Consider the following 21430-nt stretch of genomic DNA (forward strand, 5'->3'; position numbering starts at 1 on the left):
CGTAGTCTTCTTTGGCAACGGGTTTTAACAGAGGCGCAGTCTGTGTAGGAACAGAGAAAAGTGTTTTGAGACAAGAATAAAAGAGGAGAACCAGAAGAATGAAGTGGTGAGGAGGTCTGAAGTGTTCTGATTTAGTACACGATGTTGCTGTCGGGCTCTCCTGCGCGCTTCCAACCTGCGTGGAGCCTCTGGAGTGGGCACAACTGGTGTCCTCTCATATCCACAGCAGCAAACAGTTGGTTTTGAGCATCAGGTGAGCGTCTCGGACAACATTCCCACTTCTTCTCCTTCCTCTTTCTCTGGGCGACACTTTGAGCAGAGGAGCAGAGAGTGGACGCGCCTAAACAAGTATGACCAAAGGATCATCCGCGCCCTGACGCGCTCCGGTGAGTGCATGTTGGACCGCTGAGAGTGTGGACTAGTATGAAGCGCCATGGCTTGGTGTGACCGCGGGGTTCAAACACTGCTGGCCACCGTGGGGGCTTTCGCCGCCTTCAGCCTGATGACCATCGCGATCGGCACGGACTACTGGCTTTATTCGCGGGCGTACATCTGCAACAGCACTAATGCCACTACAGACGAGACCCAACCGCAGCCCAAAACCAAGAAGGGCGACCTCACCCACTCCGGGCTGTGGAGAATCTGCTGTATTGAAGGTAAGCCTGTGAAAATCGCTCGAACACACAGGGCTCTGCGTGGTCATTCACATATGTTCCATTAGTACAATAGATAGTTTGAATTCTCTCTTTTTTCAAGGAGTCTTTTGTTTCTCAGTGCGCACAGACATCTGCGCGCACAAAAGAGCGCATTCCCTTTACGCACGCCAAATGTCTCAAACGAGAGATCAGGACACAACAAGAAAATGATGATAAAGGTTTTAGGGCTTTCAGGGGTTACAGGTCAGATGGAGAAAGCGTCTACGCGCACGCCGGCGGATATTAACGCTGCTTAAGTTACACGGGAAACGAACGCCCGGCGTCTCGCTAAGCACAGAACTCAAGCTGTCTGCCAACTGTTACATTGTTTGAGCGCAGGCCCACACAGTAAATACTGTCGGCTGTGTTATAGTCTGCGAGAAAATGCGAAGCCAAGCCGGCGCGTCTGAGCCCATTCACTTTTATGCCGGCCGCTGCCAGGAAATGAGCGCGCCATGAGTCTACTTTCATTCATGTCTTCATTGTATCCGATGCTGTTGCTTGGCAACATCCCTGAAATTGCTATGGAAACATGCCCGGTGATTTAAAAATAGATGACTCTGAGTTCACGTCATGTCCAAGCAAAATATATAAAAAAGTTTTTGTTATAAAACTCGAGGTAAACATCCCTTGTCGCACCTTTTCATCCCTTTGGAAAGTGTTCTTGATTCATTTTACGCATTTGGTGTTTGAAAAGGAGGTGCGCTGCCAGTGACGTCTCACTTCAGAGGCAGACAGACGCTCATTCATTGACCAATCTTCCTTCCGGACGCCCCTTGACTTCTTGCCTCAGCCATCAATGAATGAGTCGATGTGACGAGATGGATTTGTTCATGTCAGGAGAAAGAGACAGAAACAGACTTACAAATAAATGTGCTGCCACAGGAAAGCAAAGAGAGATTGTATCTTCAGATTTGGGCTGCAACTAATAATTATTTTTAATTAATTAATTAATCTGTCAATTATTTTTACAGATTAGTTGTTTGGTCAATATATTTTCAGAAAATGCTTAAAAATGTTGATCAGTGATTCCCAGATCCCAAGTTGACGTCCTCAAATATCCTGTTTTGTCCACAACCCAAAGATATTCAGTTCACTGTCATAAAGACATAAAGAGGCCAGAAAATACTCATATTGATGAACTGAAATCAGAGGATCTGGGTATTTTTCTTTCAACAATTACTGAAAATGATCATTTGATTATCAAAATAGTTAAAGATTAATTTAATAGTTGATTAATAATGATTAGTTGATTAATTGTTGCAGTTCCTCTTCAGCTACCCGGCTGACATTATATACAATTCAACCCCAAACACATTTTGCTTTGTTGAAATAAATGTGCATGTCAAAACAAAAATCTCCAAATATTAACTTTAATAAACTGCAGAATTAGTGAGGGGTTTAGCCAAAGCTACAGACAGATAGTCACTTCAGGGATGCAGAGACGTGTACACCTGTATACTAGAGCAGGTGTCTACCCTGAAGACATCACATGAAACCTGACACACAGCCTTCGTGTCATTTCTGGAGCATTGATGCAGATGCAGAAATGCAGGTGAGAGCTGCAGCTATCAATTATTTTTGTTATTGATTAACTTGTTGATCATTTTCTCAGTCGATTAGTTCTTCGGTCTATAAATTGTCAGAAAATGGTGAAGTGTTTCCCAAAGCCAGAGATGGCCTCTTCAAATGTCTTATTTTGTACATGAAACCAAAGATGTTCAATTTACTGTCATAGAAGAGGAAAGAAATCAGAAAATATTCACATCTGAGAAGATGGAGTCAGAGAATTCTGCAATTTTTTCCTAAGAAATTACTCACAATGATTTTTAAAATAGTTGGCGATTAATGTAATAGTTGATTAAAAATCAATGTATTAACTGATTAATTGATTAATCAGTGCCACTCTAATATATTTGTGCTGTGGAAAGGAAACAAGAACTGAAACTTTTCTGACCTCCAAATCATTCTTTGCATTTATTTTGAGTATATTTGTGTTGATATAATAAGTTTTTTATTGATGCAAGACATTTTTATTTATTAAAAGGCATCTAAATCTGTTTTGTGTCTTCTCCCTCCAATCAGCTGGATATTTTACACTTTGCCCCCCATAAAGCACAAAACAAAATAAAAAAACATTTTGTGGGGATTCTAGATACTTTTGTTACCTTGGTAATATCTGTTTTTGTGTTGGTTCAGGTGCTGTTAAACATTTGAAGAGTCCATCTGCAAAAGAAAAAAGAAAAAAAGAAAATCATTCTTAATTTGAAAACACCAGTTTGATTGAAATTCCCCAAAACATTTTCAAAGATATGATTTATGAACATTAAAAAAAGAAACACAAACCTAAAATACCTAAAAAACCTGATAGATGCATGGTCTTTAGAGTGCAGAAGAAAAAATAAATAAATAAAATGAAGACATCTACTCTGCAGGTTGGTTAGCTTGTATTTATTCACATTTTCAAGACTTAATATGATCAGAGGCCACGTATAGGGAGAGATTGAGCTGTCATCAATAATTAAACTGTCTCTAGCCTTGTCCTGTGGTGATGATGGACGCTTTGGACACATGTGAAGAAGAACATCCTGGCGTGTTATGACACTTGCAATTTACTGAGAGTCATGCTTGGCTGGGCACCTGCCTGTGATGTGGACAGATTCACAGGCTGTATTACATCCTCTGACCGAGACCCTCAGAAATGAAAATAAATTACCGATGCCTACCAACTATTACGTCAAGCATGATTTCCCCTCAGTGCTTTGAAGTAAATAATGAAAGCGGATTCATGACAGCAGAGACTGAATTGATGTTGATGAGGCTGAGGACAAAGATTGGACTTCCTTTTTGGACAATTTGGACATTTGGACGAACAAAGGCTGGCCTATCATATTGTTCTGCTAGTTTCACTTCTGAGCCTCTGCCTAAAACTACAAGCTGCTGGACGGTGGCTCTGTTGTCATGGAGACTCATAAGTATAGAGGAGAAGACAATGAAGGAAGACTCACCCCCCCCTCCCCCCAACCCCCCTACCTCTCCACACACACACACACACACACACACACACACACACACACACACACACACACACACACCCCCCTCTAGTCATAATGACAAACACGCTGGGTTATTGACGGGAACGGCTCGGTGTGGATCACAGCTACTGGTGAAAACATCACCACGTTTGGCTGAGCAGATTGCGGCGACAACACATTGCTGTAGCAGCCGTTTGGCACTCCTTAGCCCTTTTCTCTTCTCAGACCCTGATAGCGAATGTGTTTCACTGCCCAGCAAACTCTTCCTCAGCAGGCCTTCATGACATTTAAGGAGCAGGCAGGAATATATCAAATGAGGCTACGGTACGGTGAGGTCAACACTGCCATTATTTGTGGAGTCCCTTGCATTTCTCAGCAGTTGTTTTGATTTTTTTTCTGCTGTGTTTGTTTTCCCACACAAATGCTGCGAGGCCAGGGTGGCACTGAGCGCGCCTAATTTGCATCGGAGTCGGCAATGCATCAGAGGCTGTTGCTTATACGTGACTCCAGTAAATAAAACCAACTCTGACAATGAAAAATGACCTGATGACTAATCCAATCAGCAGGTGCATATTTACAGTAAACATCCCAGCTGGAGGTGGCGTGAAGGGTGAGGCAGCTGCTCTGTTTTTTTCTTTTCGGGGGGGCTGTGGAAGTGTGCGTTTGTGAGGAGGGGTTTATTTTGAGGGGCTTTGGGTCACTTTGCCATTCCCACCATTCTCCACAAGTCTATAATTAAAGAAGACAACTGAGAAGATGTGCGGAAGTACAGCCTGTCCTCACAAGTAAAAACGTGCATATAAGTTGTCTGTACAAGCAGCTTATTATGACCCATATTTACATTTAAATGTTGTTCCAATACGGATACCTGTATTGGACAAAATACCTCTGATATAGCCTAAAATGCTGAATTGTATGGGGTGTATGAAAATATTGATACACTTGAGTGCTGCATTATTATGTTTCTTGAAAATGTATTGATTCTCTGTATCGTGTAGGGTTGTCCAATTCTTCAAATCAACAATTCGATATGATGTTTCATTTTACGGTCATGATTTAATTCCATTTTTTGATTTAAACATTTGGTTATTTTGCACCGATTGCTTTGCCATTCTTTTTTATGTATGTATATAATTCAAGTTTTTTATTTGTTTGAAAGGCTTGGTACATGGTGTACATGTTTTAATTTCCAGGCATACAAGTATACAAGGCACATATTTTTTATAATATGGAGGTGGACCCAAGTTTGTAAAGAAAAGTTCAGAAAACAAACAAACAAAAAAAAGTGACAGATATCCTCATACATCACTCCACAGGGTCAGATAATCACAGAGTAAGTTCATAATCATGTGGGCTTATCTTTCATTTCAATGTGAATCCATAACCAGTCACAAGGAGATGCTCCTTTCACCTGATCACCATTTATTCTACTGAGCGTACTTTCATAAGATGCTATTTCCACCATTGTATTAACCCATTCTGTTAATTCTGGGGGCTTTGTTGTCATCCAGTGTCTTAGAATAACTCAGCAGACGGTTATTAAACCTACAATAATAACAGAAAATGCACACTTGGATACATTTGGTATTTGCGATCCCCCAGTAAACACAACACTGGACTTAGAGGGATTTGTCTGTGCCATTGTTAAACTTATGACTGAGTCTTGATAAAGATCAACAGATGATTGGTTTTATGTCCTGACAACAGTCAATAACATTTTAAAATTCTTCTTTAAAAACTCTATATGGTGTCAAGTGTAATATTACAGCTGGTAAACTATGCTGTGCTGTCTTTAAAGTGGTGCTGTTTTCTTTGGAGATGTGCCAGATGCCGAACGAAACTGGGGATGGAGAGAAAAATGAATACTGCGAGGATCGCCAATTCTGCCTTTCCATTCAATTCTTGTACTTGAAAGCTCAATTTTGATTGATTTTCGATTTAATATTGGAATAGTAACACTCCTAGTATCGTGATATTGTGATACATTCAAAGATTTGTATCAGAGGTTCATTTTGTGCTGTGTTTAAACTCCCAACCACTTGATGCTAGTGTTGTTCTCTATCTTCAATGTTCTGATTGCAAAAAAACCTTTAGTTTTTAAAGGCAGATTTTATGCATATGATGGTGTGTAATAGCAATCATATTGTAATTGGCTAAGAAAAAATCCAGTGAATTGAAAAATTGAGTGAGAAAAAATTTGTCTTGCTGTTATCCTTGTCCAACTGCTGATGCACATCAAACTCGGTGAGACAAGAATATTTAGAAGTGTCTCCTAGTATATCCACCATTGTTGAATCAAATGCTGCTGCACTGAATCAAGTGTCCATGTGTGAGAGTTTCACAAATCGAGGGTTCCCTTTTAGACATGACTCTGGTGTGCCCCACCAGTTATATATTATTTTGGGAGTCATTGGCAATCAACCTAGTCTGTTGTTTAGGTATGTGGATGTGTTGCTAAGTAACCAGGAGGACCCAGCTACCTCAGTCACACTGTCCTCCTCTCCTGTGCTTAATGTGCACTCTCTCTTTTCATCACTTTACACAGTTGTAGGATTAATTCCTCCATCCTCATCGTCTTTCATCATTTTTCTCCTCTGCTATTCTGCTGTTTTAATGAGCCCTCTCTCACCCACTTCATGCCCACAGCCCCCTCAGCCCCTTTTCATTTCAGAAGCATTTTGTTTTTTGTTCTCTTCTTTTCTAAATAAAGTTCCTTTGTGTCATATGCAAGCCTGCAAATAGTAAACTTCAAGAAAAAAGTTTGACATTCTGGGAAATTGCTTATTGACTTTCTTGCTGACAGACAGATGAGAACATTGATGCCAATCTCATGTCTGTTGGCTAAATTATCAATTTACTGCCAGCAGCCAGTAAGCTTAGCTTAGCATAAAGACTGGAGACAGGGAAAAACTGCTTACCTTTCTCTGTTCAAATGAATGAAACAGTCTCAATTTTAATATTGATGAAGCAGGGGGAGATTTTTATTCAAATAATTGTATTTTTAATGTTATATTTTGTGGTTATTACAGTGGAAACACAACTGCTTTTGTCCACAGGGGCCTCCAGAATCATCAAAATATGTGCTGTAGTGGCTTTTAAAATTGTCGAGAATTAGAGGGGGCTTCTGTTGTTTCAATATTGAAACATTACATTCCTCATTGTTTTCACCTGTTTCATTCCTTTACCATCCATCTATATTTGAGATCATGACCAGACAACCCAATACAGAAAAGCAAATTTGCCATTTTTTGCTGTCCTATTGAGTTTTTATGAGTATTAGTTTAATATCTTTGGATTATAATGGCTCTAAAATCGGTTAAAAAAAGTTTCAAAAAGAAGGAAAAAAATTAATCACATAGGAAATATACGATATAAAAGAAAAACCCCATGGGATGTAATACAATCTGCATCTGCTCTCAAACAATAAAATATTAAGCATAGTGTTGAGTCCATTATGGACACATTTGTATAAGCAAGTAATGATGCATAGCAGCCTTCACAACAGACTTCATGGGGCAATAGATCTCAGTTTTCTTCTAACAACATGGATGCACATGCACAGTCTTCCCCAAGCAGAGCTGTGTTTGAAGAAATTGCTGCCTGGTGACAATTTAATTAACCAACTGTCAGTCATATCAACACTGAATCACTGATGTCTTCGCCAAATTGCTTTTCTTTCATCCTCACTTGGTGGTGGCTGGTGAAAAAAAATGGAAGGGTTTGTTTGATTACCAAGATGCTTTTATATTCGGCCCCGGCATTCCCTGCTTCCAAAGTAATAAATGTATGTGTCGCTAAGTGTGCGCGAGTTGTGCGTTCATGTCTGCATTTGATATCAAGCCCCAGTAACAGTGCTCTATCTGTTTACGGCTTCGTAAAACCTAATCATCCCACCTGCTGTAAACCTCAGAGCACTGTCAGTGTTCACGCACAGATCTAAACGCAACCAGGATAAGAATAAAAGCAAAGCAGAACATGGTGCTGTTGTTCCGATTTGCTGTAGATCTGTTACATCTGTTTACTGAAAGTACACTCATAGAAATAAACATGCTTATTGACTAATAAAGGGTTCTTTGGCTTTTGATTATCGATAAAACCTAAAGGTTCCACTTAGAACCTTTTCAGAAAGGTCTACCAAGAACCCAAAATAAATGTTTATACCTAGCACAATCTGTGAAAGGTTTCACACAGAACCCCTGTGAGAGGTTCTACAGACAACCCTTCAATGGTGTAATGGTTTTACTAAGAACCTGCTATGGGGGTTCTATCCAGAACTGCTCCAACTTCAAAGGTGCTAACAAGAACCCACCTAAGGTGGTCAACCAAGAACCTTGGTTTATAAGCCAAGGGTTTTATCTAGACCTACCTAGGGGTTTAGACTGAGAACCTTTTTAGATAAATAAGTATTTTATATAGAACCCACCCAGGGGGTTCTACTGACAACCTGTTTATATCACAAAGTATTTATCTAGAACCCTTCAAACAAGTTCTACTGAGACCCTTTTTAGATTTCAAGGGTTTTATGTAGAACCAAACCAGGGGGTTCAACCAAAACCCTTTTATGATGATACAGAGAATCCATGACTTCAAGGATTTCTATAATATTTGATTGGATGAAAAGGGTTCTAAGTAGATCCCTTAGTCTTACAAAGAACCCTTGACAAACCCATTCTTCAAAAAAAGGGTTCTTCAGAAGCAAATAGTTCCTTGTAGAACCTTAGCCCTCCAGGAAGAACTCTAGTTTCAAGGAGTGCACCTTTTAAAGATGCTAACAAGAAGCAACCATGGGGGTTCTACCAAGAACATAGGGTTTTATCTAGAGCCCTCCCAGGTGGTTCTAACAAGAACCCCTTTCTTATGGTAAAAGGAACCCTCAATGAAATAGTTCTCTAAGGATTTCACCAGTCTTTAAAGAACTCCTTCTCCCAAGGGTTCCCAAAGGGTTCTGTGGATGAAAAGGATTCCTAATGCAACTCTTTGTCTTACAAAGAACCCTTGACAAACCCTTTCTTCAGAAGGGTGAAAGGGTTCTTCAAGAGCAAAGAATTCTGGGTAGAACGTCAGCCCCTCGGAAGGATCCCCCTGGAACCCTTGTTTCTAAGAGTGTAGTGAAATTCAATATTCCGGTCACTTTTGATGGGTGTAATCATCAGTCTATCTGCAGAGATATTGAAGTATGAAAATGAGCATGAAGCTTGTTGTCATGATATAGCATCATGCTCCTGGAGAGACCAGAGTGAGGTCTGAGTATTGGACTCAATAATGAGACAATGCTATTGGTGTATTCCACAGAGGCCGCTCCTTTATTGGCTGAGCACCGTTAATTCAAAATAATGACAACGTGCATCATCCTGTTGCCGGTGGCACCGCAGCTGTGACAGCTGCTTCCAATACGTTGTGTGTGCGTACGTTTGTATGTACACGTCTGTGCACTTATAAGTCCATTTGTGTCTCGCAGTCATGTACTGTTAGCGGTGACAGATCTGTGAAGGGGAGCAGGGAAGTGCTGTCTGAAGACGTCAAAAGCATCCTTGGAGATTGTTTATGTAAAAGAGCTTATTAAAGACCAGCAGGGGTTGCCATGGAGAAGAGGAGGAGATGCTCAGCATGAGGCTTTGAAACTCCAGTCAGGCCCCGGGAATACATTATTTCCTGTGTAATGTGTTGACTGTGTAAGATTGATTCTCAATTTGTCACAACACAATTAGTTCAATTTCTCTCCCATAAAAAAATGAGAAACCTATTCAAGTACTGCAATTATGAAAGTACTACAATTATGAAAGTAATGTTGAAGTTAGCATTACATTCTATTAACTGCGGCCTAAAGCACATCAAATTTAAAAGGTACTTATCTGTTTTCTGTTGTGTGCCACCCAGAGCACAAAGCGTGAGATAAAGTGCGAGTCTATTTTTTAAGTAAGAGAGACATATCAAAATTTTAGACCTCTCATCATTGGCAATGTGTTTCACATGGTTTCACACAAACATACTCTTTGTCCCACTTATGGCTTGGTTAGGATCTGGTCACCCTCGAGGCTGCTGAGTCTAATATCAGCTAACAGCTAACAGTGCCCATTAGGTACTCTAGCAACAAGTGAGTTAAAGCCATCTGTCCACCAGGAAAGCTCTGTGATTAAATACCCAAGAGTTGAAGCTGAGCAACCAGAGGACATCAGCTTGGAAACCAGAAAATATTTTCTCCAGTTTCGTCCAAATCAGTGAATAAAGTTATAAAGTTGTGCTTTTGTACAGTGAGGCCCAATATTCAGAAACACTCCACACTTTTCATTGTTGGGCCAGATACTAGTGCATAGGCAGTGCTGTAAAGCATTACTCAGTAATAAATCGCTGTAATATTATTACTTGACTTGAGGGATTTACAATACAGCAATTGATTACAGTTACTAATCCAAGTCACTCTGATTTACTTGTTGTTTTAAGTAGGCTCTTATAATGACATGCAGCAGGTTAGGGCAGCTTGCCTCAGCTGCTAGCCTAAAAGCTGGATGAAGGATGGAAGTACTGTCATGTCATTATTTTGAGTTTGTTTGGCTCCTCTAGAGAGAATATGCAGTGATGGAGTCTAATTTGAAGGCCACATTCAGAGAGGCTGACTTTGTTTCCACCACAGGCGACATCTAGACAGCTAACAACAAGTTTGTTCGGGTGTTCTGTGGATCAGCTGTTTCACTTTGGAGTGCGATAAGTCCAGAAACAAGATACAAAAGTAATATTGTAATAGAAGAGTAACGTAACTAATTACTTTTGATACAAAGTACTAAGGAAAGTATTATTATTACTTTACATGTAAGTGATGTATAGTGCAATACATATGTGATAAAAACACTACAAACATTGATTTTGACTTCATTGGAACTTAAAAAAAAAAACAACTTTTTACTAATGTTCATTACATGTAACCTGTCCTACTGCCAACGCTTTACATAAGTGTTACTCAGGTGACCAGCTGTATGCCTGTACCCTTTGTCTCTGCATGTCCATTCAGCACAACTGTCCTCCAACACAAGCATAATGTTGTGCAATCCACATTTTGCCCTTTACCACTCTCTCTGTATTTCCTGATGCCTTCTCTCTTGTTGATTCACTGTTTGCCTCCTGCTTGCCTCCTCTGTCTGGGTTTGTCTTTAATGTGGTCTCCTATCTTATTTTCATCCCCATCATTCCTCTGCTCCCTGGGCTTTTGTTGTTTCATTTCCTTGTACCTTGTTCCCTTGTTTAATCTCTGCCTCCTCCCTCCTCCCTCCCTCCCAGCTAGTCAGTATTCAGACTTTATTTCATTTCATGAAGGTTCCATCTGACAGCCTGCATGCACACACGCACACACACACACACACACACACACACACACACACACACACACACACACACACACACACAAAACTAAACGTAGACATTGAGCTGAAAACTGTCACTCATAAATCACGAACCTTGAGGCCTTCGCTTATAATCAGATTCCCAATCAGTTGCAATATTGTCTTTTATTTCTTCCATTCTCCATCACACACACACACACACACACACACACACACACACACACACGCACACACACACACACACGAACCCAGGAGACTAGACAGAGGCGTCAGACTGGCTGGAGTAGCTGGGGTCTGGACTGAAGCAGAGGATGGAGAATAGTGTCCACAAGTCAAAATTAATAGTAGCGTTCTGAGTTCACAGTGAAAGATGTGTCTTTGTGTGCAGTTTTGAAACAGTGTAAAAGCAGTGTGACATTTTAGTTTTGTAGAAAGCACACACACAAACACACACACACAGATACACACACTCTTACAAAAATGCATGTGTAAAATCTGCTACAAGCCTGCACACCGCAGCATGATTTAGTGTTTACACAGCAATTAACAGCAAGCAAAGGTGTCTGTATTTTCGTTATCTTCACAGTTCTTGATCTAACCACAAGAGCCAGATGTGTGTGTTTTTTTTCACACGGCACAAAGTCTCATATCAGTGCTTAAAATAGTCCATAGCCCTTTTTTCCATCAGTGACTAGACACAGAAACTTGTGCTCCATTTCCACCGACTGATTTGACGCTAATTAATTTGATGTCCCTTATTAAGCAGCAGACCTAGTTAATGGAAGCCAGCGTGGCCTTAAAAGCTGTGGCACAGACAATCATGGCTGTTGACCCCTTGGCACCTGGGAAATGGAGTTGACAGGTGTCTGCCTGTCATCGTCACAGGCTGTTAGTGTGATGGTTGAAAATTATACTGTGGTGGCTCAGCTCTAATCTCTGCTGTCTGTTAGGCAGTTAAAGATTAAAAGGGACTTTGTATCTTCTATGTAGGGTAAGAAAAAGTCTTTGTTGGTTATGGAGATAGTGAAAGATTAACTCTAATTTAACTGTTCCCTAAATCTTTTCCCCCAAAACAGTGATTGCAACCAACCAAAACTAAGTCCAAGCAGGTCAGGTCTTGACATGCTAAAGCAGTGTGCATGGAGAAGATACTTGGTCTTTGGTGATGTCTTTTTTATCTCTTCAAAACTACAAACATAAAAGTGTAAGGAATTGATTAAAATGTGTGTTTATCTGCTCTAATGTAAGCTGCATTTGTTATGTCTGGCTAACTAGCTCATGACCTTAGTAGTAACCAAGCCTTACTTCCAGTGAGGTAACATAAGTTTAGCTGGGGTTAACATTACTGCAGGTAGTAAGATAGCATTAGTTAGCTGGACATGCTAATGTATGCAGCTTACATTACAGCAGATAAAGGTAGAGACTGATCCATTCCTCGCACAAGTGCTGTTGTGTTTTAGGTTTTTTAAAGACAACACAAAACATGCCACCATCCAAACTCATGAGACGCAGAGTATCACTCCAGATGCACACCTCAATATGTAGAGAAATACAAAGCCTGACATGCCTGCTTTGCCCAGTTATGGTCTCTAATCTATGATTGGATAGTTGCTGTTTGGAGGACGGATTTAGGGTCGCTAAATAAAATATCAAGTGGTAAAGAGCCACAGTTGTCATTGCATCATGTGCTGTGCAAGACAGACGTAGCAACAGTAACTAAGGCTGGTGGAGCTTTTCAAATGGTCAGTTGCTTTCCTTCTACTCTGGAATGCAGACAAATGCAAAGATATGCACATGGACACATTATGCACACAAAAACACATATGCTCATGTGAAAATATGCATATGAAGCCACAGGCCAGTCCACCTTTAATTCCGTGGGTGTTGTTTGTAGAATAACTAAAGTATTGAGGGCATTCGAAGCCCAAATGGTGAATGAATAGCCAAAGACCTCCCAGCGTTACCACCGCTGCACTGAGCACATCCATTAACCCCACCCCCAACCCGTTCTCTCTAGACAAGGTGTTGTTTATACACCAGCTCAATTACAGCTACAGGCATCTCTCAGCTTTAACCTCTCTCTGTCTCTCTCTCCACTCCATTCTCTCGTTATAACTCACCTCCCTCACCATTAAAAGCTTCCAGCACACATTCTTTTGTTGTTCAAATAGGATTCTTGTTCCTCCTGCTACTCAACCATTCACCTGAGCTGGATTTGGACACGCGCCACAACCCCTAAAATCCCCCCAGGCAATGCAATCTTAATCCCACCACCATATAACGTATGCACTGATCCTCAAAACACAAGCTCCCCCTCCTCCTCATGCTGGCTCTCTTTTTTGTGCAGTGAGCTGTGATCTTTAGTGTGCAGGATTCATGGTGGACCCAGGGAGGTATGGACGGCAACAACAATTCTTGTCTGACCGCCACTGTACTTTAAAATTTAGGTCAAAGTCTCATTTATGGTTGGAGGTAAAAAACCAAGGAAATTTCCAAGGTGGAAAATACAGTTGTTCAGCTTCATTTAAAGCACCTTGAGTTGCATGCACTCTCTGTCAGAAGGTTGTCTTTTCTTAAATTAATGTTCCCAAAAAGAAAGCATAGAGATGTTTCTTTAACAATCGTTTGTGCAAATGAATAAAATTACCCTTAAATAGATTAAAGTAATAATTTAATTCATTAAACACATTGATCCAAAAGAATTCTAATCTTTTTGATACATTTCTAATTTCTTAACACTCAGAAAAGTAACTGCATTATGTTTATTTTTTAGTTTTTGAGAGATGCTATGCTAGACGCAAAGGCATTTTGATAGTTTTATTTGTAATAGAAATATTTTCCCACAGCCTATCTTGGTATTTTTGCGTAACGTAACGTAACGTAACGTAACGTAACGTAACGTAACGTAACGTAACGTAACGTCTTTATCTGTATGCAGTGTAATTATGCAAACAACAGGGTCTTTAGCTTTCATCATGCAAACAGCTATCTCCCTCTGATATTTTTGTGTACTCCCCTCGTGTCACCGTGAGTTGTCACCACGTTTTGTACCACACATAATGTAATGTAACGTCCCCCAGCAACATCTTCAAAATTCAACAAGCCTATACAGGAAACAGGAAAGCAGAGAGTTGATCCACGTTATGAAAAGGGCGAGGGCGGGGCTTAGGAAGGGTCATTAGAGGACTGTCCACATCTATTCTTTTTGAAAGTAAAGATCCACAGCCAATCAAACATCAATACTCAAGTGACCAATGGTGTAACTTCATCACTTACTCACTCAGGGATAGACTTCAGCATTTACATGGCCATTTTTGCTGGCATTTTTGCTTTCCACTCCTCCCTTTTTTTTTTTATCAGACTGTCTTACTTTAGTGGACACAGTTTAATAAAAACAGGTCACTGGGTAGGGAGCAACTGTGGCTCTGACTCCAGCACCCACACATCCTTTAGCTACATATAGATTCACATCAAAAGTTCAACCACCAAGCATCAACTAAATCCAGTTAAACTTAAGCTTGCCTCAAACGGCGATCCATGTTTATATTCTTGATCCTATTTGGTAGCTGAACAGCCTTCATACATCACACGGTTAAAGCATATATCTCTCTCTGGTTAATGTCTTTGTCCTGCAGGCATCAATCAAGGCAGCTGTTACAGAATCAACCATTTCCCTGACGACAACGACTACGACACAGACAGCTCTGAATACCTGCTGCGTAAGTGCTCCCCACTCGTCCTCTTTGTCTGGCATTATTAAAATTGTTGGGAGGTCCACTGACCTTTAGCGTCTATATCATTTGATTCTGAGGGCAGTCTCCAAACAGGCAATACAGACAGGCGATACAGAGACTGATGAAATGCAGGGCAAAGGAGTAAAATGAGCAGAGAAATGTGACAACATTCAGTGCCTCAGGCTTTAAATATGTTCAAGGCTAGATTACAAGAATTATGGAATTTCAGACTATGATCACAACCCTTGATGTTTTTAATCTGTTTTTCATCTTGCTTTTCTTGCAAATTAATATTTTTTATTTTTAAGCACTTGTCATATATCAGAACAATTAAAGGTAGCTTGGTCAAACTGTTTTGGCAGTAAAATCTTAATTTGTTCAATCCCGGTGTTCAAGAGTTTTAATTGACTCTCACACTTAAATGAAATGTTGCTTACCAATTAGCTCCAACCCCACTACAGAGAGCTTGACTCTGCTGCTTCAGACATGGAGCTCAAACACAGAAGAGGCTCATTATAATTTATTATTACAAGTGACATTTCTAAAAAAAAAGAACCAAAAAACAAAAAACAAAACAAACGGTGTGCAAAATGCTGCATTAACAGCACAACACTCACACATTTAACATAATTGTTCTTTTAATTAGCATTTAGTTATTTTTTACTCTTTTACATGCAAGAAGAATTTGCTTATTTGCTAATTTTGAAGCATTTTTCTGTGAAAACTGGTGAAAATTGAAAATGACAAGGCTTTTAGATTGAGATTAATTGGATATAAAATGGGGATATTCAATTAGAAAAGGATCTTCATGTATGGCACAGCCAATTCAGTATCTGCCTAATATGCAGAGAAGAACAAAAAGGACTTATCAGACTTTGGACAAAGTCCAAACTCAGTCCATTAGCCAGTAGGGCTTATTCAACTTTACAGTTGAATAAGCTCATCCATCCTTGGACGCTTGTAAAATGGCACAGTGATTCATTTCTGGGGAGGTGATAGTCAGTGAGAGCTCTTGTTACATCCCACAGCTGATTAGCAAAGCTTTGTCACAACAAGGCCCCGAAGTATAAAAGATAATGGAGTTCTCAAAAATGGAAGAGGTGGAGAACTGGATAGATGAGGGCTCAACAGGATAATGAAAATTCAAATTATTTAAAAGAGACCATTTTTCTTGTTAAAACAGTGTTGTTAAATGAATTTATTAAGTCTACACATCATCTGCCTGTCAATAATCATTTTATAGTGGTATTTTGGTTTGCTTTAGAATTTGTCCAATCCATTATTGGTTAATTAGGCACTACAATCAAAGCCTTTTTGTGATTATTTGTCTCAAATCCTATAAATCTATATATGTATTAGTTATACATAGTTGGAGGGTTGTCTTATTATATTACATTACATTAGCAGGTGTGTGTATTATTAACTGGTTAAAACCATTTACAGTGATTTAATTACTAACCCAGTTAATGATCTCTTTGCCACGTCCTCCCTCCTCCCTCACTGCAGGTATAGTTCGTGCCTCCAGCGTGTTCCCCATCCTCAGCACCTGCCTGTTGATGCTTGGCGGGCTGTGCGTAGGACTGGGCCGAGTCTACAACAAGACAAACAACGTCCTCCTGAGCGCAGGCATCCTCTTTGTAGCTGCAGGTGAGCGGGAAGATGATGGTGTCCTGCCATCCTCCCAGCGAAGAGCAATCATGTGAGGGCTGGGACTTATAATGAGTAAAGGCAGCTTGATGTGGCACCTGTGGTCACATACTGAACCTCATCAATGGTGCGGTGATAAAGATAGACTGATGAAGGTCAGGCTCTCCATTCACCACACACCACACACACAAGTGGTGAGGACACAGGACACACAATCATTGACTGATGAACAACTTACCACAGTGGGAGTTTGTGAGTAATATCCAGGTGACAAACTCCAGGGGTGAAAAAATGAAGCTGGCTTCAAAAAACAGTGACGCCAACTCATGACTTTGCCACTAGATTTAGCAGCTTTTCAGTCCATCTTCATGACTTCATTTCTAAAAAGTGAATAGTGACAAATTATTATTTTAGTCTACCTCTCCCTTACCTGTCGTGCTGTGCGTAGGAAGTCAGTGTGGTGTATTTGGCAGGCGCCAGGCAGGAGAACAAAAACAAAATTTATGAAATAAAAAAATATCCTTTTTTTTGTTTTTTTCAACTTCTGTTAATTTTCAGGTGTTGTTTGATGAGAGAGGCTCATGTTACTGCTGTGGAACGTTCTTGTCACGAATAGCGCATCTCGCTGTATTTTTTATCTACATGTGAAAAGTTACACCACACACACGTTTGCTCTCTGCCACTCTCTCACAAGTTTCATGCAGAAGTGTGAGACTGCAGGTTCTCACATCTCATAAATTTCCACAGTCATGTGACATGGGTCAACTAAATAAAAACATCAGGACTGATTATTGGCACAAACATCATACAAAAGTACTCAAAACATTATTATTGATAGGTCTTTCAAGAAATCTATACCAAATTAGTAGCTTGTGAGAATCGATGTTTCAATCCATCAGAATCAATGTGCTCATCCCAAGGAGAGTAATGGTGAGTTTTTTACATAGATGCTCCTGCTCTCAAACTCTCTGAATTAGCACTTTTCAAAGTGCAAATGAGCTTCTCACTCTTTCTCTCTAGACTACGATGTTCCTACAGCTTGTAAATACAGTTTGTACATAGTTGGTTTGATTTTTTAAACATCTAAATAGTTTGTTTAAACTTCTCTCTCACTCTGGATCTTTCAGTTGGGGTGTTCTTATGTGGAAAAATTAACGAGCAAGTATTGACACTGCAACACTGCATCTTCATCCGATGAAGAGCAGAGAAATGTCACTACTTTGGCGCATTAAAAAAGTTTGAGCTCTGCAGTGTGTGGGCCATTTCCTGTTTATTTGACTATTTGACTTTTACTTTTTATGCAGCTGTACTTTTGACAACAATGTCTAGGAAGTGAGGCAGAAGCTGTGCAGTTTAGCTGCTCCAACAGTGAAAGGTGTCAAACTTAAACTTTGGAAAAATACAGAATGCTAAATACACAAGCCTTTGCTTCATCAGTAGGTGTACAAAGGACCAAGATGTTGAAGTGGATCAAAATCTTGAATATCTATGACAAATATGAATTTCTATATATATTTTAATATATATTTCACAGTACTTCATTGCTTAAATGTGGGGAAGGTGGTCTGTTTTTTAACAGAAACATACAGGGGACGTAACAGAGACAACATCCATGTGTTATACAGTCAAATTCTTGATTCTGTTGTCTTTCTTTCTTTCAGGTCTGAGTAACATAATTGGCATCATCGTCTACATCTCCAGCAATGCAGGAGATCCCAATGATAAACGTGACGATGACAAGAAGTACACTTACTCCTACGGCTGGTCGTTCTACTTTGGCGCCCTCTCCTTCATTGTGGCCGAAACTGTGGCTGTCCTCGCCATCAACATCTACATTGAGAAAAACAAGGAAGTTCGCTGGAGGGCACGGCGTGAGTTCATCCGTTCACTCTCTTCCTCCTCCCCGTACTCAAGGATACCGAGCTTCCGCTACCGCCGGCGGACGTCGCACGCTAGCTCTCATTCTACAGAGGCATCACGGGAGAACTCACCGGTGGTCGGTCTGAAGGGGGCACCATCCAGTGGGGCCCTGGATGAGCTGTCTATGTACGCCCTGGCGAGGGACAGTGTGACCGAGAACACTTACAGCCCCGAACATGAGGCATCCGCTGAATTCCTTCAGGTCCATAACTGTTTCCCCAATGATTTAAAGGACGGGGTGAATCGCAGGACCACACCGGTGTGAGCGGCATATTGCAGGGCCAGAGGTTCACCTGGAAGTGGATGTGGGCTAATCTATTGGAGCCCGAGTGCTTGTGATAGCCTGCCATCTTAGAGGCGCAGTTGTCAGAGAGACTGTCCTTTTCGAAAGGACCAGGAGAGAAGAGAGGACAGTCAGCTGGACAGAAGATGAGCCAATTAACAGTCAGAGTCATTTATCTGCCTTTAGCAACACATTTTCACTCCTAACTCGTCAAATATAGCAGCTTGGTCAGTGGCCCTACAGTTCAAATGAGGATGCTGATGACCCCTCTAGTGTCACTTTTGCACTTTTAGTGTCATATTTAAATTCACGTATGTACTACTGATGCAGACCACAATTTCAACTGTGACCATTGTGGTTAATACCGAGATTCGGCAAGCTTGATCATAAAAAACAATTTTCTGATTAATAATGGTTGCTGGTGGGAAATAGGGTGCTGTGATGTGCGACATAACGTGTGCATTTACGCACAAGGCACAGCAGCGCAACTTCTATGATAATTTAATACTGTTTCCTCTGGAGATTTTCCTACTACAGTTTTAGTTATGCTGCTTAAGTTGCAGAAACATTACTGTACACTTCTCTAATCATTAAAGTAAATACTTAAAGAAAACACTCATACATCAGTGCAATAGACCATAAAGAAATCCCCTGAAAAGCTCAGACTGCTCAACATCATTTAAAAGATAATGTAGCCCGCAGAGGTGCAGATACAGGACTGTACATCACAACTCAGAGCCCATCCATGCATCAGTATTACGTACACAATGTACTGTAAACACAACACTAGAGGGGTCCCTTCAGCGTCATAGATCGAAGCATAGGGACAGTGAATACTGCTGTATTTGACGCGTCGGGAGTGAGAACGGGCTGGCTTTTAGAGATCATCGAAGCAGAATAGAGTTACATTGTCTGTGCTGTAGCCAATGCGAAATTAGTGTTCTTTCAATCTTTCAAGTGTCAAAAATGCTTAAACGAGCAGCGTGTTGATCACAACCCTTCTTTGTGTAATGATCACTAAACATTGTGGATAAAGTGAGAGTGAAGCGTTGATATTCTACCTGTAAAGTATTTAACAAGGTGCTAAAAGAAATGTACTCTTCGACTTGAAAGTGTTCCATTTGTGTGTGTGTGTGTGTGCGCAGTTGCTATAAAAGTGTGGACCTGTCTCCAAAGTGTGTATTGTGTCCTCATAACCAGTTTGGTCTTGCCTTATACTCTAATCTTAGGTTTGAAAGAGACAACTGGGGCTCTATCTCTCAGCACTGCCCTTCAGAATAATGTATGGTCTTTTAAAGAAACTCAAATTCTAAATATTTTTAATGCATCTTTTTTTCATGAGAGTCAGTGTCTTTACAAATCACTGACTTGCTGAGCTGTAACGTACTGAATGTTTAGTATTTTAGCAGATTGTTCAAGTTGACCAAACGATATGAAACATTTTGTCTCCCTCGCTGTCTCTTCCTTAATCCTATTCTTCTTTGACATTTGTCAGTGGAACAAAATGTCCGTTTTGTCAGCGGAACACCTGTGTTCAATGGTCCCCTTTTTATTCACTTCCATATCAGTCTGCCATCCATCAACCCCCCCCCCCCCCTCCCCCCACGGATGTGACATTGTGTATGTGCCTGTCACAAAGGAAGAGCAGCTGACAAAAAGGGGGTGCCCAGAACAGTGAAAGCGGCGCAGGTCAGGACTTCCTTTTGCTCTGAATGACGCTTTGGCATCCCGAGTGCTTAATGGATAAGGATCAGAGCCAGGCACAGGATGTTTGTCTGTCTGTCACACCCCCTGTGAGTCCATCTGGTTGCCTTTTTGAACAGAGGACTCAGACAGAAGCAGAGGGAGCTGTCTGTGGCTGCGTCCCAGAAGGATTTGTCTCTAATAACCAGACTGTGTGTGTGCGTGCGTGCGTGTGTGTGTGTGTGTGCGTGCGTGCTTTCGTCCTGCACGTCCATCACTGCTCTGTCTTTTAGTTTTCTCAGGAAACACTGTGTTATGGCAGGTTTAACACTTTGAGGTCCTCTTACTTCACAGTGTTAGCTGGAGGCAAAACAAAGGAAAAACTGGAGGCAAGCATGGGTCACCTTAGAGTAGTGGGCCACATAACCAAAAGAAAATGTCCCTTTTCTGTGTGGTTGGGTGCCAGAATCGAAGTAGTGATGGTTATGTGCGATAAAACAAAAGATCTGTGCAAGCCGTGACAAAATAAACAAAATGAACTCACGAAATTTGAAAAAAGGAAATATTCTCACACTTAATTTCCTTATTAATCAGAAAAATGCAACCAATAACCTTCTGAATTCAGGTTTCTCTCTTTTAATGAACTAAAACGAGCTTTAATTGCATCATTAACTCAGTAAAACACACTTCATTTAAACTCAACAGACAGAAACAAATCAAAATTCATCAAAATTGTCTTGGTCAGTCTCTCTATTCTTATAACAATCATCAGCTCTGGTTTGGTTGAAATAAATCCTTAACACTATTAACAGAAAGTTGTTAAAGGAATGTAACTGCAGCAAAACTTTTGCAGCATGTGATGTTATAGCAGTCGCTGTTTTCCTCTCACTTGTCCTCCAGCTGAGTGCGTCACAGTGCAGCGCTTGTCACTCGTGCACACCATTAAATTAGCAAAATAAAATGACAAAAATTGCCCTAAGGAACTAACAAGTTTTGCCGCCCTGGAGAGTGAGTGATTGTACATATTCTACATATTTTCAGCTGTTAAGAAGCAAGCCAACAAAACTTGCTAGAGAGTATTAGCTTACATATTTAGGCG

At 40.6% G+C, this 21430-nt stretch overlaps 1 protein-coding gene across 1 annotated transcript; it reads left to right on the forward strand.

Annotated features, from left to right (window-relative positions):
• Positions 1–8: 8 nt before the first annotated feature.
• On the forward strand, positions 9–19033 carry LOC146309612 (voltage-dependent calcium channel gamma-4 subunit-like). The gene is made up of 4 exons (XM_084743869.1): positions 9–656; positions 14700–14783; positions 16305–16445; positions 18107–19033. The coding sequence occupies exons 1-4, from the start codon at positions 434–436 to the stop codon at positions 18628–18630; spliced, it is 972 nt and encodes a 323-aa protein (XP_084599995.1). The 5' UTR covers positions 9–433; the 3' UTR covers positions 18631–19033.
• The last annotated feature ends 2397 nt before the right edge of the window (positions 19034–21430 follow it).

This window comes from Lutjanus erythropterus, chromosome 19, assembly GCF_056507025.1.
Source record: "Lutjanus erythropterus isolate fLutEry1 chromosome 19, fLutEry1.hap2, whole genome shotgun sequence".
NCBI lineage: Eukaryota > Metazoa > Chordata > Actinopteri > Lutjaniformes > Lutjanidae > Lutjanus > Lutjanus erythropterus.